The sequence below is a fragment of the Homalodisca vitripennis genome, unplaced genomic scaffold (genome assembly GCF_021130785.1).
Source record: "Homalodisca vitripennis isolate AUS2020 unplaced genomic scaffold, UT_GWSS_2.1 ScUCBcl_1208;HRSCAF=4537, whole genome shotgun sequence".
Lineage (NCBI taxonomy): Eukaryota > Metazoa > Arthropoda > Insecta > Hemiptera > Cicadellidae > Homalodisca > Homalodisca vitripennis.
The window spans coordinates 44,627-61,873 of NW_025777314.1; the positions used below are offsets into that span (position 1 = coordinate 44,627).

General features: G+C 35.4%; 1 protein-coding gene across 1 annotated transcript; it reads right to left on the reverse strand.

Annotated features, from left to right (window-relative positions):
* Positions 1-284: 284 nt before the first annotated feature.
* LOC124371262 (piggyBac transposable element-derived protein 3-like) lies at positions 285-1,205 on the reverse strand. Its single transcript, XM_046829597.1, has 2 exons — positions 1,144-1,205; positions 285-804 (listed from the first exon to the last, which is right to left on the reverse strand). The coding sequence occupies exons 1-2, from the start codon at positions 1,152-1,154 to the stop codon at positions 312-314; spliced, it is 504 nt and encodes a 167-aa protein (XP_046685553.1). The 5' UTR covers positions 1,155-1,205; the 3' UTR covers positions 285-311.
* Positions 1,206-17,247: the final 16,042 nt, after the last annotated feature.

The window sequence follows — 17,247 nt, forward strand, 5'->3', positions numbered from 1 at the left end:
TCAATGCATCAAACAATGGACGTTACTTTTGCATACTGTCATTCAGGCATTGAGGTTGTCATTATCACAAACATGCAAATTTGACATAATAAACTCAAATCTGTCTCTAGAAAATTGCATTTACAAACTAATTCATTGCGAGTGTCCAAAGCTGTTTCCCAATACATTGTCTTCGAGGTAAATGGAACATAACCACTCAACAACAATACTCCTATGAAACATTTCATTTTCATCGACAGTTACATCACCTAAACGGTTATGTAATGCCGCATAAACGATTTGTTTTCTCAACTAATAAATCTACAATATCATCATCGAAAATACAGAAAAACTGTTCCATTGGTGTTAATTTTTTGTTGTACTTCCTGTCTATTACTCCAAATAGTATCATCTAGTTTTAGGTCCTCTTTGACCCATTTGTACTGCTTTTTAGTGAATGGCTTACTAACCTTTTTTGCTGGTTTCTCTTCAGTGAAATTCTGAATTCGTCTTACTTTTTTATTTGGTGGCTGTGCTATGTCCATCTTCGCTGAACTAGAGGGTAAGGTTGGTTGTGATAAAGAAGGATCCTCTTCATCTTTGTTGTCACTCAGTTCAAATTCTTGGGAAACTTCAGCCGGGGCCAATAGTTGGTTTCCTGGAAGATGATGGATTGAAGTCATGTCCTCATCCCCAGAATCCTCATCAGTGACATCATCATTTGCATTGATTGGTGGCTGAATATATACGCCAATTTCTTCATCAGGTGGCACTTGGATCTCTTCATCTTCTAGCATCGTCAAAATTTCATGAAGGTTCAAGTTCCTAAAAAATTCAAAGTACGATAAATAACAAGGTTTTTTCAGAATTTTTTATAAAATAACTGTAAAAAATTGTATTGATGCTTAAAACAAAAAGTTTAACCCAATTACTAAGTCACGACTTGAAATACAAGGGTCGAAACTCATTTGAGAGTGGGAAGCATTATTGTTGTACATATGCCTACTGGACTACATGTAGGACGGGCCAATTCCAAACATAACCTATAAACGGTCTGAATTTAGAACGGTCACATTTCAAGATAAATGTAATAACTAGTTAGTCAGTTATTAGGAAATTGTACTTAATAGGTTTAAAACTACGAAATAATAGTATTGTACTTACTTTTCGCACATGGCGCAGAGCTCATGAAGTTGATTGGAAATCCTAAATTTGTAAACTAGTCTAAAGAAAACAAACTAGTTGAAGCATTCACTTGATTTGTTGCTCAGATGCATTCAGTAGCTCTTACTGAGAGACAGCAACCACCCCTGCCACCTGTTGGAAAAAGCTGAAACTACTTCAGAAGTAAGCTTTATGGAGAACACTACAAGTGTCCTAAATATAGGTCACTAGGCATATCTGGGTTAACTATTTATTGACTATATTTTATAACATTTATATTTATTTAATTAAATACTATATTTTATTAACATTTTCTTAACATTTTCAAGCAAAGAGTATAAAGTTTGAAAACAAATAATAACATTTATTAATCATTATGTTTCACAATAAAATAAAAAACTGTTCATAAATTAAAAATATTTTCTTTATGATTTATTGTTGGAAATGTAACAACAGTATTTTATAAATTAGTCTTAATAATATGTATGGTATATACATAAAACACAACGATAATGACTCTCGAGCTGTGCGCTTTAACTTTTGACGTACAAAGTGTTCAATGACCTAAAGGTAAATTATGATGGGATCGAGAGAAACGTAGAAGAAATAAAATTTCAAAGTACAACCATGTAAAATTTTAACATGTGACATAGTAACATATTAGACAAACTATCTGTAAGATCGTTACATGAATCTCATTTCCACGTAAACAAGAATGAAGTCATTAATTTTACACTTGTATTCATGAGAGTTCTTTTAAAGGGGAATTCGGGACATATACCTGTTATTAAAATTATTAGGCTTAATTGCTATGACATTGTGGTGTGATTTTTTGGTCGTTATGCAACATTATTGAATTCGATCCTGCTTACACAGAAATTAAAGATTTTGCAAAACTCCATATCTATGGGTTAGTTAGTTCTGGAGATATGCGGACTGACATACCAGTAGACGGAAATTCACTTCTTTCAGTTCCTCGACCAATAATGGGTTGTACCAAAGACCACACCAGCAACTCCGATATAACTCCTGAGTAATAAACCACCACATACGTTTAGATCACTGTACGTTACGTAATGTATCTGCTACTGTATGTAAAAAATACAAATTTTTTTAAATAAATACAAACATTTTAAAATAGATACAAAAATAATTTTTTATTAGTGTATTGTAGTAAAAGAAATGTTTTAAATTTTAAGTATAATTTTTAACATTTAATTTTGGTAATTGTTTTAAATGTAAAAGTGGTTTATATTGGTCCTCATAATATGGTATGTACAGAAAACACAACGTTTATGACTCTCGTGTTGTGAGATATTAGTAGTAGCAAATCTTTTATATTTAAAATTGGTCTACGATCGTGAAAAGCAAGTAAAGTAAAAAGGACTAGATATTTAGTTTTGATTTATTACGGTACAAGGCATAAAAACTATAACTATATATAAATGACATATGTTGTAATAGCTAGGTTAAACATACGTCTCATCCAATCACATCACAGTTTGGCGTTGAATCACATTAACATATCAGATGTCATGTAAACAGTACTGGACAATGGTTTTAGCCAATAATCAGAATATATATATATATATATATATATATATATATATATATATATATTATTAAACACTTTTTAATTATTTATGTCATTTCATAGTATTATCAAGCAGTTAACAAAAAAGTAATAAATAGGATTTAAAAACAAAAATTTAGCGCGTATTTAGCTTTTCCTTTTCACAGTACTTGTTGCTTCTGGATAGTTATAGAATTTGATTTTAAAATTATAATTTATATATTAATATCAATTAAACTTTATGTTACTTACGTTTTTTTCACTGTTCAGGACGATCAAAATTGTTCATTAATATTCTAGTGTTTTGCGTCCAGGTAAACATAAACATAAATAGAAACATGGGTAACAAATACTTCGTTTGTCGTCTTTCCGTTTGTATATTTTTTGTTTTTGTTTTTTAATTAAGAAACTAGTAGAAATAAAAAATTGCACAATTATTATGTTCTCAAATAAAATTGGTAAAAGAAGTAAACATAAATATAAAGAAAATCAGCGATAAATTTTACATAATAATATATTATTACGTTTTAAGATAACAAACGGTTGGTGTTTGTAAACTACTCTTGAAAATTAAACTAGTGCATTATATCTGAACAGAAAGTTACGAGCTCTTCTATTTGCAGAGTATCTGATTTTTAATCTGTAAGTCATCATAAAGTACTATTCTTGGCCCCGAAAGGCTGATATATTTGTAATATTTTTCAAAAGAGATTAAGTGTGTCAGCCATTTCATCTTAATTATGGATATATTCCACTGAAAATGAAATATTGTATTAAATAAGACGATCTTAACATTTTCATATAAAACTCAGTTATTATAAATTGTTATTGTTTTAATATTTTAGGAATTTAAAATCACATTACAGAGATTATCCATTATAATAAAAATGTCAGAAACTCAAAAGAATTTAAAATAGTATCCAATGGAATTTCCAAACTAATATTTTTAAACACCTGTTATACTTTTTATGTAAAAATATATGGCATACATGATTAATTGATCCATTTAGAAGGATTCACTCTCAGTGCCTTAATAGGTTTCAACGGTTAGGTTGATGAAAAATAATAAAATAATAAAACTGTGATAAAATTGTGTTATCAATCTGAACGATCAATGCAATAATGTTACTGCTAGGTTCTCGAAATTTATGCTAATTCCTTAATAAAGGTATTGTCTTTATTGAATATTTTCTTTGCCGCACTGCATAAAGTTCCCTATATTCTAGGTATACACAGTAGAAATTTTAAGAATCATTATAACTTTTCTTTAAATCTGAAAACGTGGTCATCAAAAGTGAGGTTAGGAAAAGCTGAACTACATCGGCAAGGTAACTTTACGATGTTTGCGGTCTGGAAACACTGGTAATCACTATAAAACTACAATTTCAAAACGAACATCAAGATCGAGAACTGCCTTCCTTTCCCTAAATCTGTACAAGGTAACAACCTAACCCATTTCATATTCATCTTCACCGGCGCCGATTTCGAACCTAGCCCGAAGCATTTTTCTAAATTAAAAAACCCAATTGGATAAAAAACCCCTCAAAATTATTCAACAATAAAGTTTATTGACAAACTGTAATAGGCCATTCATAGTCATTTTAATTTATTTTTACAAATATTTGACAAATTCTTATACGGTATTATGCTTTTATTTATATTGACAAATTATATTAGGCTAATTATAGCCATTGTAATTTTAGTAAATTAGTGACAAAGCTTGTTAAATTGGCAGATATTTTATTTTATTTCTATTTGACTACAAATAGCCCATTTTGTAAATAGCGAAAGTAAAGGATTGTCGAAATTAGTTAGGCTATTGCACTTTTAGGTAAGCATAGTGACGAAGCACCCCTTCTAAATTATTTAATTGGCTGAAACAGTTCAAAATTTAAAAAACCATCAACAATAAAGTCTCAAAATCAAATCAAATTCTCAAACCTAGCAAACTGTCATTTGGCCTAGCCTGGGGCCTATAAAAAGCAACCAAAAACAGGGTTTTTCCTTTTTTCCCAGAGCTATTACACTCTTGGTTTTGTACTGACTGCACATTAGTAGTAAATTAGTTGCTGCTTAACATCTTATGCTAGGAAACAAATAGTAGTAAGTTACTTAGGCTAGGACCAAGGATGACTATTATGACATGCGCTGCCTGCTCACTACAGATTGACGACAGCGAATGCATCTCAATAGCCTGTGATATCTGTGATAAGTGGTTTCACTCGCAAAGAGAGTGTAGTAAATTAAAAAAGACTGTTTATTAATATTAGGAAAGGTGACCAATGGGCCTGCTTACTGTGTATTAACTATTACCATAGCCTAAATTTCAAAAATATTGACACAGACCTTCTCATTGAAAACCATAAGAAGGAACTATTAGTTTTAAGCAATCAAAATAGTTTTTTAATAGAAGAAAACAAGTCGCTCAAGCTGCGCTGATCTTAAAAGCAAGAGAGATCGATGAACTTAGGGTTTCTTTTACAAACAAAAAATCAAAGGATGAACAGGGGTGGCGGAGAGTTGTCAATGGGGGGAGGGTGCTTACTTCGGAGACGGGGGACCAGGCACTCAGAACCTCAAACTACTTTGAGACTTTGAGTGCTACCGAGGTGGATAACTTACAAATGAATTCCCTCCTCTTGGAGATAAGAGGAACGGAGCTCAGAGGGGAAGTCAACACAAAAAAGGGGGGTCGGGTAGAAAGAAAAAAATTCACCTTGTGGGGGACAGCCATGGCAGACGTTGTTATGGCAGAATAAAGAGTGTAATGGACGCCGAAGTGAGAGCCAGTGTTTTTCCGGGAAAGCCTCTTTCTTTTTTGATCGAGCATGCAGGCGAGGCCGAGGGGGTGAGTCCTGCGGATTTACTGGTAGTGGTGGGGGGGACAAACCAAGTTTCAGAGGATAGTATCTCGGGTCTGACGCAAAAATTTGACTCGTTGGCCGGCATCCGAAAGGGAGACGTCCTGTGGGTTGTAAAATTTTTTTTTGTGAACCTTAAATTTTATAACAGAGAGTAAGAGTTAGATTTTATTAACTTTGGCAGACAGGCCTGATCAACCTTGAAAATCCATATCAGCTGGCTATTAAACAGCTGCAGCTCCAGCTGGCCAAACAACAATTGACTCCTACTTCCTGTTGGACTTTGTTACTGACTGTCAGGCTTCACGAGGCTTATTCTCTCTCTCTCATGGCGATAGTTTGAAGATTGTTCAGTTGGAAATTGAGTCTCCACGAGGTTATCTATAATGTCTTTACCTACATTGCTCCCTTCCTGGCCCATTACTGGATTGTTGCCAAGGTGAGGTATTTTAATATTCTTTTAAGTCAAATAATGTGTGCTACCAAGAAATTATAAATACTTTTGAATACATATACTTGGAATTAATTTTTTCTTTTCTCAACCAACCAGAGTAAATATATTAGTGAAATTAAGAAGCAGAAATTACTTGAGCCTTTATTAATTTGTAAGTTGTACTCATAAATATAAATCCTTTCAGATTGTAAATGTTATCATAGTGTTTTAATGGTTCATATTTTCTTAGATCCAAACATATGTTGTTGCAATGGTTAGAACTTTTATTTTAAATAATGCATTTGAAATAACAACAAAATGTACTTTAGGTAATAAATAGTGTTGTGTGGCCTATAAGTTAAAAATTATCTGTTAGTCTGTTTTATTTTTGCTGTTGTTTGTAAATTCAGGATAATAAATGTTGGTAATTTATGCTACGTGCTTTGTCAAAATGTAAGTAAGAAAAGGCATTTGTAGAATAGGAAACAAATATGAAAAGATGTTTTCAAGCGAATTCTATTTAAAGTTTATTTTAGTTAATAATTTATTTTTGGAATTTAATTAACTATATCTCATTATATTGACTACTGTAGATTGAGTAATTGACTAATAGTTAATTTTTGGGGTTATTTACATTACAAACCGATTATATATCTCTCAAAATACTTCATGTTAAGATTATTTCACGGAATATTTAGGTTTCATTTTTATTATTGTTAACATAAAATTTTACGTGCTATTCTAAAGCAACTATTATACATCTTTTAGTGTCAAATATTTTTGTAGATTCTATTGTCTGAATTGTGCTCAGGGATTTGTTCGGGAGCGGTTTGTGTGCCTCCACATAGGTCTGCGTACCACTACCCACCCAGTGCCCGTGCTATACCTGCTACTGTGCCTTCCTCCCTGACCGTGAGCCCTTACGGAGGCGTATGGTTGTGATCTACGTAGTTGAATAATTACTTATAAATATCTTTCTTTATTGGATACATATTGATGTTTAATGTGCTTTGTGTAAATATGTGTCTAGTTTATGTAAGTATTGTTTGATTGATATCTATGGGTAAAATACCAGAAGTACTAGTGGCCGGCCAAGGTAATGTGGTTTAGTGTATAATTACTGGTGTTTAGGGTATATTGTTTTGATAAATCTAAGGGTTACCTGTACCCTCAGACTGTTGAGATCCAAATACAGAAATGGTAATCAAACCTTTTTCCATGATATGAAATGTAAAATTACATAATTTTAATAAATATTTCATTTGATAAATGTTTCTTGTGCAATAAAAAAAACAGGCTCTTAGAATTTTTCTAAACTTAATGATTACATTGAATGAGTTTAGCTTTCTTACATGTATTTCCTTTTCTTAAATTTACCTTGTATTTAACTCACTCTTACTTTGGTTGGTTATAAGGTCATTAATTTTACAACATCATTCAGTAACGGGTCTTTTCCTTGTTCTGACTCCGTCCTACTACCAAACTACTACTGGAAACAAAGTGGCGCCCTCGGATAGTACCGTTAACAGTTAACTCTACTACGCCGTTAACTTGTGAAAACCACACCTACCCTTCCCACCCCCTAGACTGAGCAAACTGGGACCGCTACATTTGGCGCTGTCAACGTGGGACCTGGCTTGTGTGGGGACTATATAATATATTTGTGAATTTTTTTTGTTCTGATGGTGTTTGATATGGACATTATGGTCGGTTAACTTGTTGTATATTGCAACACTTTTGTCGGTACTCGTAATTATTAGTGGTTTTGTTTACTGACTGTTACACCTCTATTATCTTTTCTTAAATTGTGTGAGTGTTCGTTTTTCACTTTGGAATTTGGTTTCTGCTGTCACCATGAATGCATATTATTTACGTCGTTATGAAAATGAATATGAGTTGAAACTTAGAGGTTTAGCTACTACAGGAAATGCAAATCAATTGAGATCCAGGCTCTCTCAAGCTTTTCTTGATAATGTTGAGATTAAGGAAGATGTTATTAGTAATCTAAATGCTGAAACCGAACTTGAAGAATGCGAGGAAAAATTCAATGACCTGTCAAAGCTAGTTGAAGATTATGAAGGAAATACAAAAGACAATGAATATCGAAGACTTTCTGCCCGCCTTTGGCATCTTTACTTGCGAGTGGAGCGTATACCTGTGGATCTGGACTGGGATAAAGACACAGCGGAGGAGAAAGACGACTTATTACAGAGATCAAAACACATGCTAGATACCTTCCTTTCCCTCTCATCTAATGTAACGGAGAAGCTGGACGGTGCTGAAGAGCATGCGAAAAAACTGGACGGAGCTGAAGAAAAGAAGGCGAGTGAAGATACGTCAGTGAATACTGCGGAAGAAGGAGGCACTTCCCAAGGTACCAATACAGAAACTCCACCCTCTCAAGGAAATGTAAATCGGAAGAATATCGCACAAGAAAAGCACCTTCCCCCTCTTGGACATGCTGGACAAGGAAAATCTACTATGGTTGGAAATAGGAAACTGAAACCTGATGAGTCATGTATAGAGGCAGAAACTGCAAAGCCTATACCAGTCTTCAAATGGGGTTTACAGTTTAGTAATGGTCCTGGCCAGAGCATTGGTGCATTTTTGCAGCGGGTTGAGGAACTTCGTCATGCTCGCGGAGTTTCTGAAGCTCAACTTTTTAGGTCAGCAGTTGATTTATTTACCGGCAATGCTTTAATTTGGTATCGGTCGACCGTGGGCAGAGTCAATTCCTGGGAGCAATTGTGTACGGAGATGAAACTTGTTTTTCAGACGCCGGATTATGACGATATGTTGCTGCAGGAGATTATGAACAGAACTCAAGGCGATCAAGAGCATATTGATCTTTTCATTGCTTCTATGGAGGGTCTTTATGGTCGTTTGTCAAATCCAATTCCGGAACCCATCAGGCTTCGTCAGATTCTTAAGAATCTAAATCATTATTTGCAGGACAAACTCTGTATGTTTGTGATCTCTTCTATTGATGAACTCCGACAAATGGGACGTAAGGCTGAGCTGGGAAGATTGAGAACTACAAATAGTAGGCCTCCTCCTAGGCCAGGCACCGTCTTAGAACCTGATCTAGCTTACTCTCGCACTGATAATCGCAAGAATTCCTCAAATCATCAAGTTCATGCACTTAATAAACCTACGAGTTTTGCCCCAAGGAAGTCCAAATGTTGGAATTGTGGTGAGGAAGGCCACATGTACAGTAATTGTCCTAAAGAGAGGCAAACTTTTCTGCTATGGTTGTGGACATGCTGGTTATCGCAAAACAACCTGTCCTAAGTGTAGTTCAAAAAAACGGGGTACGAAGGGAACCTCCTCGGGCATCTTAGGAGTACCTCCCTTATCTTATTTACCGTCAACCAATAATTTGTCCAATTGTGATTTGGCTTCATTGCCTAAAGGTATAAATTTTCTGATTGAAACTTCCGCTAATGATCCGCGACCTTATCTACCAATTCGAATTTTTGGATTTAGTTGCAAAGCATTGTTAGATTCTGGAGCTTCAAATACAGTGATCGGAAGAGACCTGATGTGGATTTTTGATAAGTTCCCGGCAAAAATTCGGCCATTGTCCAACCAATTTGTAGAAACTGCTGACCACCAGAAACATAAGATTATTGGAAGAGCCAACATTCCTATTACTCTCGCTCATAAAACAAAACATTTATCTGTCATTGTTGTACCTTCTCTATCTCAAACAATTATTTTGGGGATAGATTTTTGGAATGCTATGCATATTGTTATGGACGCCTATGAGAAGTCCTGGGAATTTTCTGAGAACCCACCAACACGAGGCCAGATATGTGCAATTGGTCTACAAGACTCTACCGTATTGACTACGTCACAAAGGGAAGACTTAAATAATCTTTTGGAGAAGTACTTTTGCAATCAAGGAGAGAAATTTGGAAGAACCCATTTAGTGCAGCATAAAATTGACACTGGAGATGCTTCTCCCATAAAGCAACGCTACTATCCCATGTCTCCCGCTAGATTACAGCTTGTGTATGCCGAACTTGATAAAATGATTGAACTGGGTGTTGTAGAACCTTCAAGAAGTGCTTGGTCCTCCCCAATCATACTTGTGGACAAACCTGATGGTGGCCAAAGGTTTTGCGTCGATTTCCGGAAAGTCAACTCAGTCACTTGCAGAGATGCTTACCCCTTACCTCATGTCACTTCGATTTTGGATCGCTTAAGGGATGCCCAATACTTGTCTGCGTTGGATATCAAAAGCGCTTACTGGCAGATTCCCCTTGAAGCTTCAAGTAAAGAGAAAACTGCCTTTACAATCCAAGGAAGAGGTCTTTTCCACTTTAATGTTCTCCCATTTGGACTCCACAATGCACCAGCCACCTGGCAACGATTGGTTGATAATATATTAGGGATGGACTTGGAACCTTTTGTCTTTATCTACCTTGATGACGTAATAATAGTCACACAGACCTTTGAGAAACATCTTTAAATTCTGGAAGAAGTCTTCAAGCGGCTAGCAGCAGCTAATCTAACCTTAAATCAAGACAAGTGCCGATTTTGCCAACCTGAACTTCGATATTTGGGCTATATTGTCGATGCTAATGGCCTGAGAGTTGACCCTGAAAAGGTGAAAGCCATTTTGGAAATTCCTACCCCTCGCTCAGTGAAGGAAGTCCGTGCATTCTGCGGTACTGCAAGTTGGTATCGGAGGTTTATCCCAAATTTTGCCTCTCGTTTTTATCCTCTTACTTCAATGCTGAGGAAACATAACAACTTTAAGTGGACCATTGAAGCTCAGAATGCTTTTGAAGATATAAAGGGTAACCTTGTAAAATCTCCAATCCTTTCTTGCCCAGACTTTGGGAAGGAATTTACCATTTCTTGTGACGCTTCGGCTGTTGGTGTTGGAGCGGTACTCTCCCAGATGTCAGAGGAAGGAGAAAATGTGATTGCCTATGCAAGTCGGACGTTGAGCAAAACTGAGCAAAAGTTTTATGCTACAGAGCGGGAGTGTTTGGCCGTCATTTGGTCAATTGAAAAGTTCCGCCCTTATATAGAAGGAGTTCACTTTGTTGTTGTAACTGACCATCACAGTTTGTTATGCCTTCATAATTTAAAAGATCCTCAAGGAAGATTGGCACGGTGGGCATTACGTCTTCAACCTTTTAACTTCACTTTGTTGCATCGCAAAGGTAAAGAACACGTCGTTCCGGATCTTTTATCTAGGAACCCATTAGAATATGTACCTGCAGAATTTATCGTTTATTCCCTCACTAACTGTTTTCCGATTGGGGACAAGTGGTATCTGAAGATGATCGACTCAGTAAAAGAAAAGCCTGACCTTTACTCTTCATGGAAAGTTGTCGATAATCAGCTCTGGAAGTGTGTCCCTTCATCTAATTCGGTTGGTGATGAGCAAGAAGATTGGAAGCTAGTTGTACCCAAGGATCAGCGTGGGAAACTCTTCAAACAATTTCATGACGCTCCTACATCTGGACACTTGGGCACGTATAAAACCTACCACAGACTCTTACAGAAGTACTATTGGCCTAAGATGAGGAAGGACACCGCAACATATGTCTCTCGCTGTAGGGTGTGTCAGCAAGCTAAGTCGGCTACCTTAAAGCCAGCAGGACTTATGGGGTCTCAGAGAGTAGTGGACCGACCGTGGCAGACAATAAGTCTGGATCTGATGGGACCTTTTGTAAGATCATCAAGAGGTTACAAGTACCTGATGGTAGTGGTGGATTACTTCAGCAGGTATACCCTTCTGTTTCCATTAAGAGCAGCAACTGCAAGACTTGTTGCTAAACGTTTGGAGGAAGATGTATTCTTGGTATATGGGGTTCCTAACATTGTGATTTGCGACAATGGATCTGAATTCATTGGTCAACCATTTCGAGATTTGCTCAAGGAATATAAAGTGAAGACTATCTACACTCCTAGTCATCATCCTCAAGCAAACCCAACGGAGCGGGTGAACCGAACTATAGGGAACATGTTGAGATCTTATGTTGGGGATAATCACCGCAATTGGGATATTAAGTTACCTCAGATAGGGTGTGCCCTACGAACAGCAGTACATGAGACCACTGGTCATTCCCCAGCCTTTCTTGTATTCGGACATGAGATCAACTTATCGGGTGAGGGATCTGGGAATCTTGTTGAAGAAGATTTGCCTCAGCTTTCCGATGCAGGTGATCACCTCCAGAAACTGACGCGCTTGAATGAAGTTTTTAAGGAGATCAAAGAAAGGATGAAGAAGGCACATGAGATTAATGCTAAACGATACAACCTGCGGAGGAGAGAGCAGCAGTTTAAAGAAGGTCAACTTGTATGGAAGAGGAACTTCAACCCAAGCGGATGCAGTCAACTACAAGTCATCCAAACTCTTTCCAAAATTTGTTAGGCCTTACCGAATTAAGAAGAAAATATCTCCAGTGACCTATCAGCTCCAATCAGAAGATGGGCAATTCATGGGCACCTGGCATACCTCGGACTTAAAACCTTATCTTTAGTAACGGATGAAAATTTGGGGAAATTTTCTCATGAGAGAGGGGGTGGTGTAACATTTTTTTTTTGTGAAACTTAAATTTTATAACAGAGAGTAAGAGTTAGATTTTATTAACTTTGGCAGACAGGCCTGATCAACCTGGAAAATCCATATCAGCTGGCTATTAAACAGCTGCAGCTCCAGCTGGCCAAACAACAATTGACTCCTACTTCCTGTTGGACTTTTGTTACTGACTGTCAGGCTTCACGAGGCTTATTCTCTCTCTCTCATGGCGATAGTTTTGAAGATTGTTCAGTTGGAAATTGAGTCTCCACGAGGTTATCTATAATGTCTTTACCTACATTGCTCCCTTCCTGGCCCATTACTGGATTGTTGCCAAGGTGAGGTATTTTAATATTCCTTTAAGTCAAATAATGTGTGCTACCAAGAAATTATAAATACTTTTGAATACAGATACTTGGAATTAATTTTTCTTTTCTCAACCAACCAGAGTAAATATATTAGTGAAATTAAGAAGCAGAAATTACTTGAGCCTTTATTAATTTGTAAGTTGTACTCATAAATATAAATCCTTTCAGATTGTAAATATTATCATAGTGTTTTAATGGTTCATATTTTCTTAGATCCAAACATATGTTGTTGCAATGGTTAGAACTTTTATTTTAAATAATGCATTTGAAATAACAACAAAATGTACTTTAGGTAATAAATAGTGTTGTGTGGCCTATAAGTTAAAAATTATCTGTTAGTCTGTTTTTATTTTTGCTGTTTGTTTGTAAATTCAGGATAATAAATGTTGGTAATTTATGCTACGTGCTTTGTCAAAATGTAAGTAAGAAAAGGCATTTGTAGAATAGGAAACAAATATGAAAAGATGTTTTCAAGTGAATTCTATTTAAAGCTTATTTTAGTTAATAATTTATTTTTGGAATTTAATTTACTATATCTCATTATATTGACTACTGTAGATTGAGTAATTGACTAATAGTTAATTTTTGGGGTTATTTACATTACAAACCGATTATATATCTCTCAAAATACTTCATGTTAAGATTATTTCACGGAATATTTTAGGTTTCATTGTTATTATTGTTAACATAAAATTTTACGTGCTATTATGAAGCAACTATTATACATCTTTTAGTGTCAAATATTTTTGTAGATTCTATTGTCTGAATTGTGCTCAGGGATTTGTTCGGGAGCGGTTTGTGTGCCTCCACATAGGTCTGCGTACCACTACCCACCCAGTGCCCGTGCTATAACTGCTACTGTGCCTTCCTCCCTGACCGTGAGCCCTTACGGAGGCGTATGGTTTGTGATCTACGTAGTTGAATAATTACTTATAAATATCTTTCTTTATTGGATACATATTGATGTTTAATGTGCTTTGTGTAAATATGTGTATAGTTTATGTAAAGTATTGTTTGATTGATATCTATGGGTAAAATACCAGAAGTACTAGTGGCCGGCCAAGGTAATGTTGTTTAGTGTATAATTACTGGTGTTTAGGGTATATTGTATTGATAAAACCTAAGGGTTACCTGTACCCTCAGACTGTTGAAATCCAAATACAGAAATGGTAATCAAACCTTTTTCCATGATATGAAATGTAAAATTACATAATTTTAATAAATATTTCATTTGATAAATGTTTCTTGTGCAATAAAAAAAACAGGCTCTTAGAATTTTTCTAAACTTAATGATTACATTGAATGAGTTTAGCTTTCTTACATGTATTTCCTTTACTTAAATTTACCTTGTATTTAACTCACTCTTACTTTGGTTGGTTATAAAGGTCATTAATTTTACAACATCATTCAGTAACGGGTCTTTTCCTTGTTCTGACTCCGTCCTACTACCAAACTACTACTGGAAACAAGGTGGCGCCCTCGGATAGTACCGTTAACAGTTAAATCTACTACGCCGTTTACTTGTGAAAACCACAGACCTACGCTTCCCACCCCCTAGACTGAGCAAACTGGGGACTGCAACAGGGTCGAGACGCCTTTCAGGTTTGATGACGTATCCAAAAACCCTTTTAATTCAAGAACAAAACGAAAAGATAAAACATGAATGTACCAAAAGAAAATGGACATAATCTAAGCTTAAACCCAATGCTTGAATAGAAGCTGTTACACTACTCATGGGCCTACATTTGAACCAGCCAGGTAAAGATGTCATGTGTAGCCTAATAAATAATTATATAAGTTTAATGGGAAATCAAAATTGTCAAAATCATATAAAAACAAACTAAACACAACAGAAATAGAAAACGATTAAAAAAATTGGCACACTAAACCAAAAAATATCAAAATCAATCAAATTAAAAATTTAAAGATCATCCATCTAAATGTAAGAAGTATTTCTTATGAAAATTGGTCAAATTGAAATCTTCCTAGAAGAAAGAAAATCTTGACTTTTTTATTGTTAGTGAACATGGGCTAGACTCTGAACATATCAATATGGTAAATTTTCAAAATTTTGTTTGGAAAGTAGCTATGAGAGAAATAACATGAAAATGGGTGGAGTAGCTCTTTACAGAAATAAACAAACAATTCTAAAAACAATCCGTTCGAACATAGGAAAGAATTTATCGGAAAATAAAGTGTTTGAATGTTTGTGAAATAAAAATTGACTCCGGAATAGAAAAATTCCTGATAGCTGGTATCTACAGAAGTCCAGACAGTTGCATAAATACTTTTATTGGAAAACTAAACCAGTACCTCTCAAAAATTAAATCGACAAAGACTTTAAACAAAATAGTAATTAGAGGAGACTATAATATAAATATTCTTCAAAATGACAACAATGCCGTACTTTAAAAAAATGCTTTTAAAAGTTATGGATTAAAACCAAGATAAATAAACTCAGCTACAAGGATCACAGAAAACACTGCGACTTGTATAGATAACTTTTTCACTAATTTAGTTCACACTACCAGCAATATTATTGAACCACTAATATCTGACCACCAAGCAATAGAAATTACGGTAAACATAAACCATAAAGACAAACTGATAAATAAAAAATCAAAGATTAGATCCCTCAAACATGAAAATGTGCAGGAACTGAAAACTTAGACTAAAAACTGAAAACTGGATGGAAGTATTAAATGTAAAATGACCCACACAAAAAATATCAAAAATTTGTTGACACTGTTTTTATATTACTTTAACATCTCCTGTCCGGAAAAAGAAACTATCATTTAAAAGAAAATATTAAAATTAAGTGGAAAAACGATGAGGTGATGACAATTAAAGCTGAAATGGTCGAACATTACAATCACTGGTTACAATTTAGAAATACTGAAAATAAAGAAATATACAAAGGCTCACTGAATAAATATAGACAATGTATACTTGATACCAAAGCAGCCTGGTTTAACCAGAGAATTGAAAATGTCTCAAACAAATCAAAAGGAATCTTGGAAAATTGTAAATCAGCACAGAGCCTCTACATCCACTCATGCTAAAAATTTAATTTTACGTCATGAGAATAATGTATTAAAAAATCCTAAAGGCAACTGTGATATAATTAGCAGTTATTTTGTAAATGTTGCCAGTACCATCAGGCAGGAACTTGACTGCAACAAACAACATAAAAATCCAAACATAAAAACCGACAAGATTTTTAATAGATTTGAATTGGTAAATGAAGAAAAAATTGAAACAAATTTTAAAACTTTTTCTCCTAAAACATCAACAGGACTTGATGGTGTGTGTATGAAAGCAGTAAAATTCTGCAAAGACGAGTTTAAAGGTACCTCTCGTCGGCCTGATAAATGCCTCACACTCTCGGGGGCGTTTTTCCGGACGGTTGCAAGGTGGCCAAGGTCAGACCACTTTTTAAGGGTGGGGATGGGTTGGAGGTGTGCAACTATAGTCCGATATCCCTCCTACCAATTTTTTCCCAAATTTATCGAAAGAGCAGTTTGTGACCAACTGACTGCCTACGTAGAAGATAATAATCTCTTGGTTGGCAGGCAGTAATGGTTTTAGAAAAAATAAATCGACAAAATTGGCACTCATTGATTTCATAAACGAATGTATCGATGCAGTTGATGCGGGGGAGATCGTTCATGGTTGCTATGCCGATCTCTCGAAGGGCTTTCGACTGTGTCGATGCAGACACACTCATCCAAAAATTGAATTCCTTGGGCATCCAAAATTCAGAGTTGGGTTGGTTTCTCCTCATAGCTGAGAAACCGATTCCAGGTGGTAGAGATCCAACACGAATCAAAATTCAAAATTATCGCTCAAACCCTGAACTGATCTAGTGTGGGGTACCTCAGGGATCAATTCTAGGACCATTGCTTTTTTTTATTTATATAAACGACATCGCAGATGTCGTTTCCCGAAAAAAATCTTTTCATTTTTGCAGACGATACCACTCTTATCACCAAACAAAGAAGTAGGGAGGCTCTCGAAATTGACTCTTTCACCAAAATCAACAATCTTGTCCAATTCTTTTCACAAAATTTTCTCAAACTCAACCCAGAAAAAACAAAATGCAGTCCATTCAGACCCAGCAAAGAAAATCCAAAAACTGAGCTTTCAGGAGCCCCTGTCATTTGTATTGGTGATGTTGAGTTGGAAACGACCTCAACAGCAAAACTGTTGGGGGTGATGTTGGACGAGGGTTTGTGTTGGACTGAGCAGTTGGTGGCATTAGAAAGTAAGCTTCTCAAAAGTGAATCTTTGCCATTCTTGGTTATCTTGCTATTAAAAAAAGATAACTT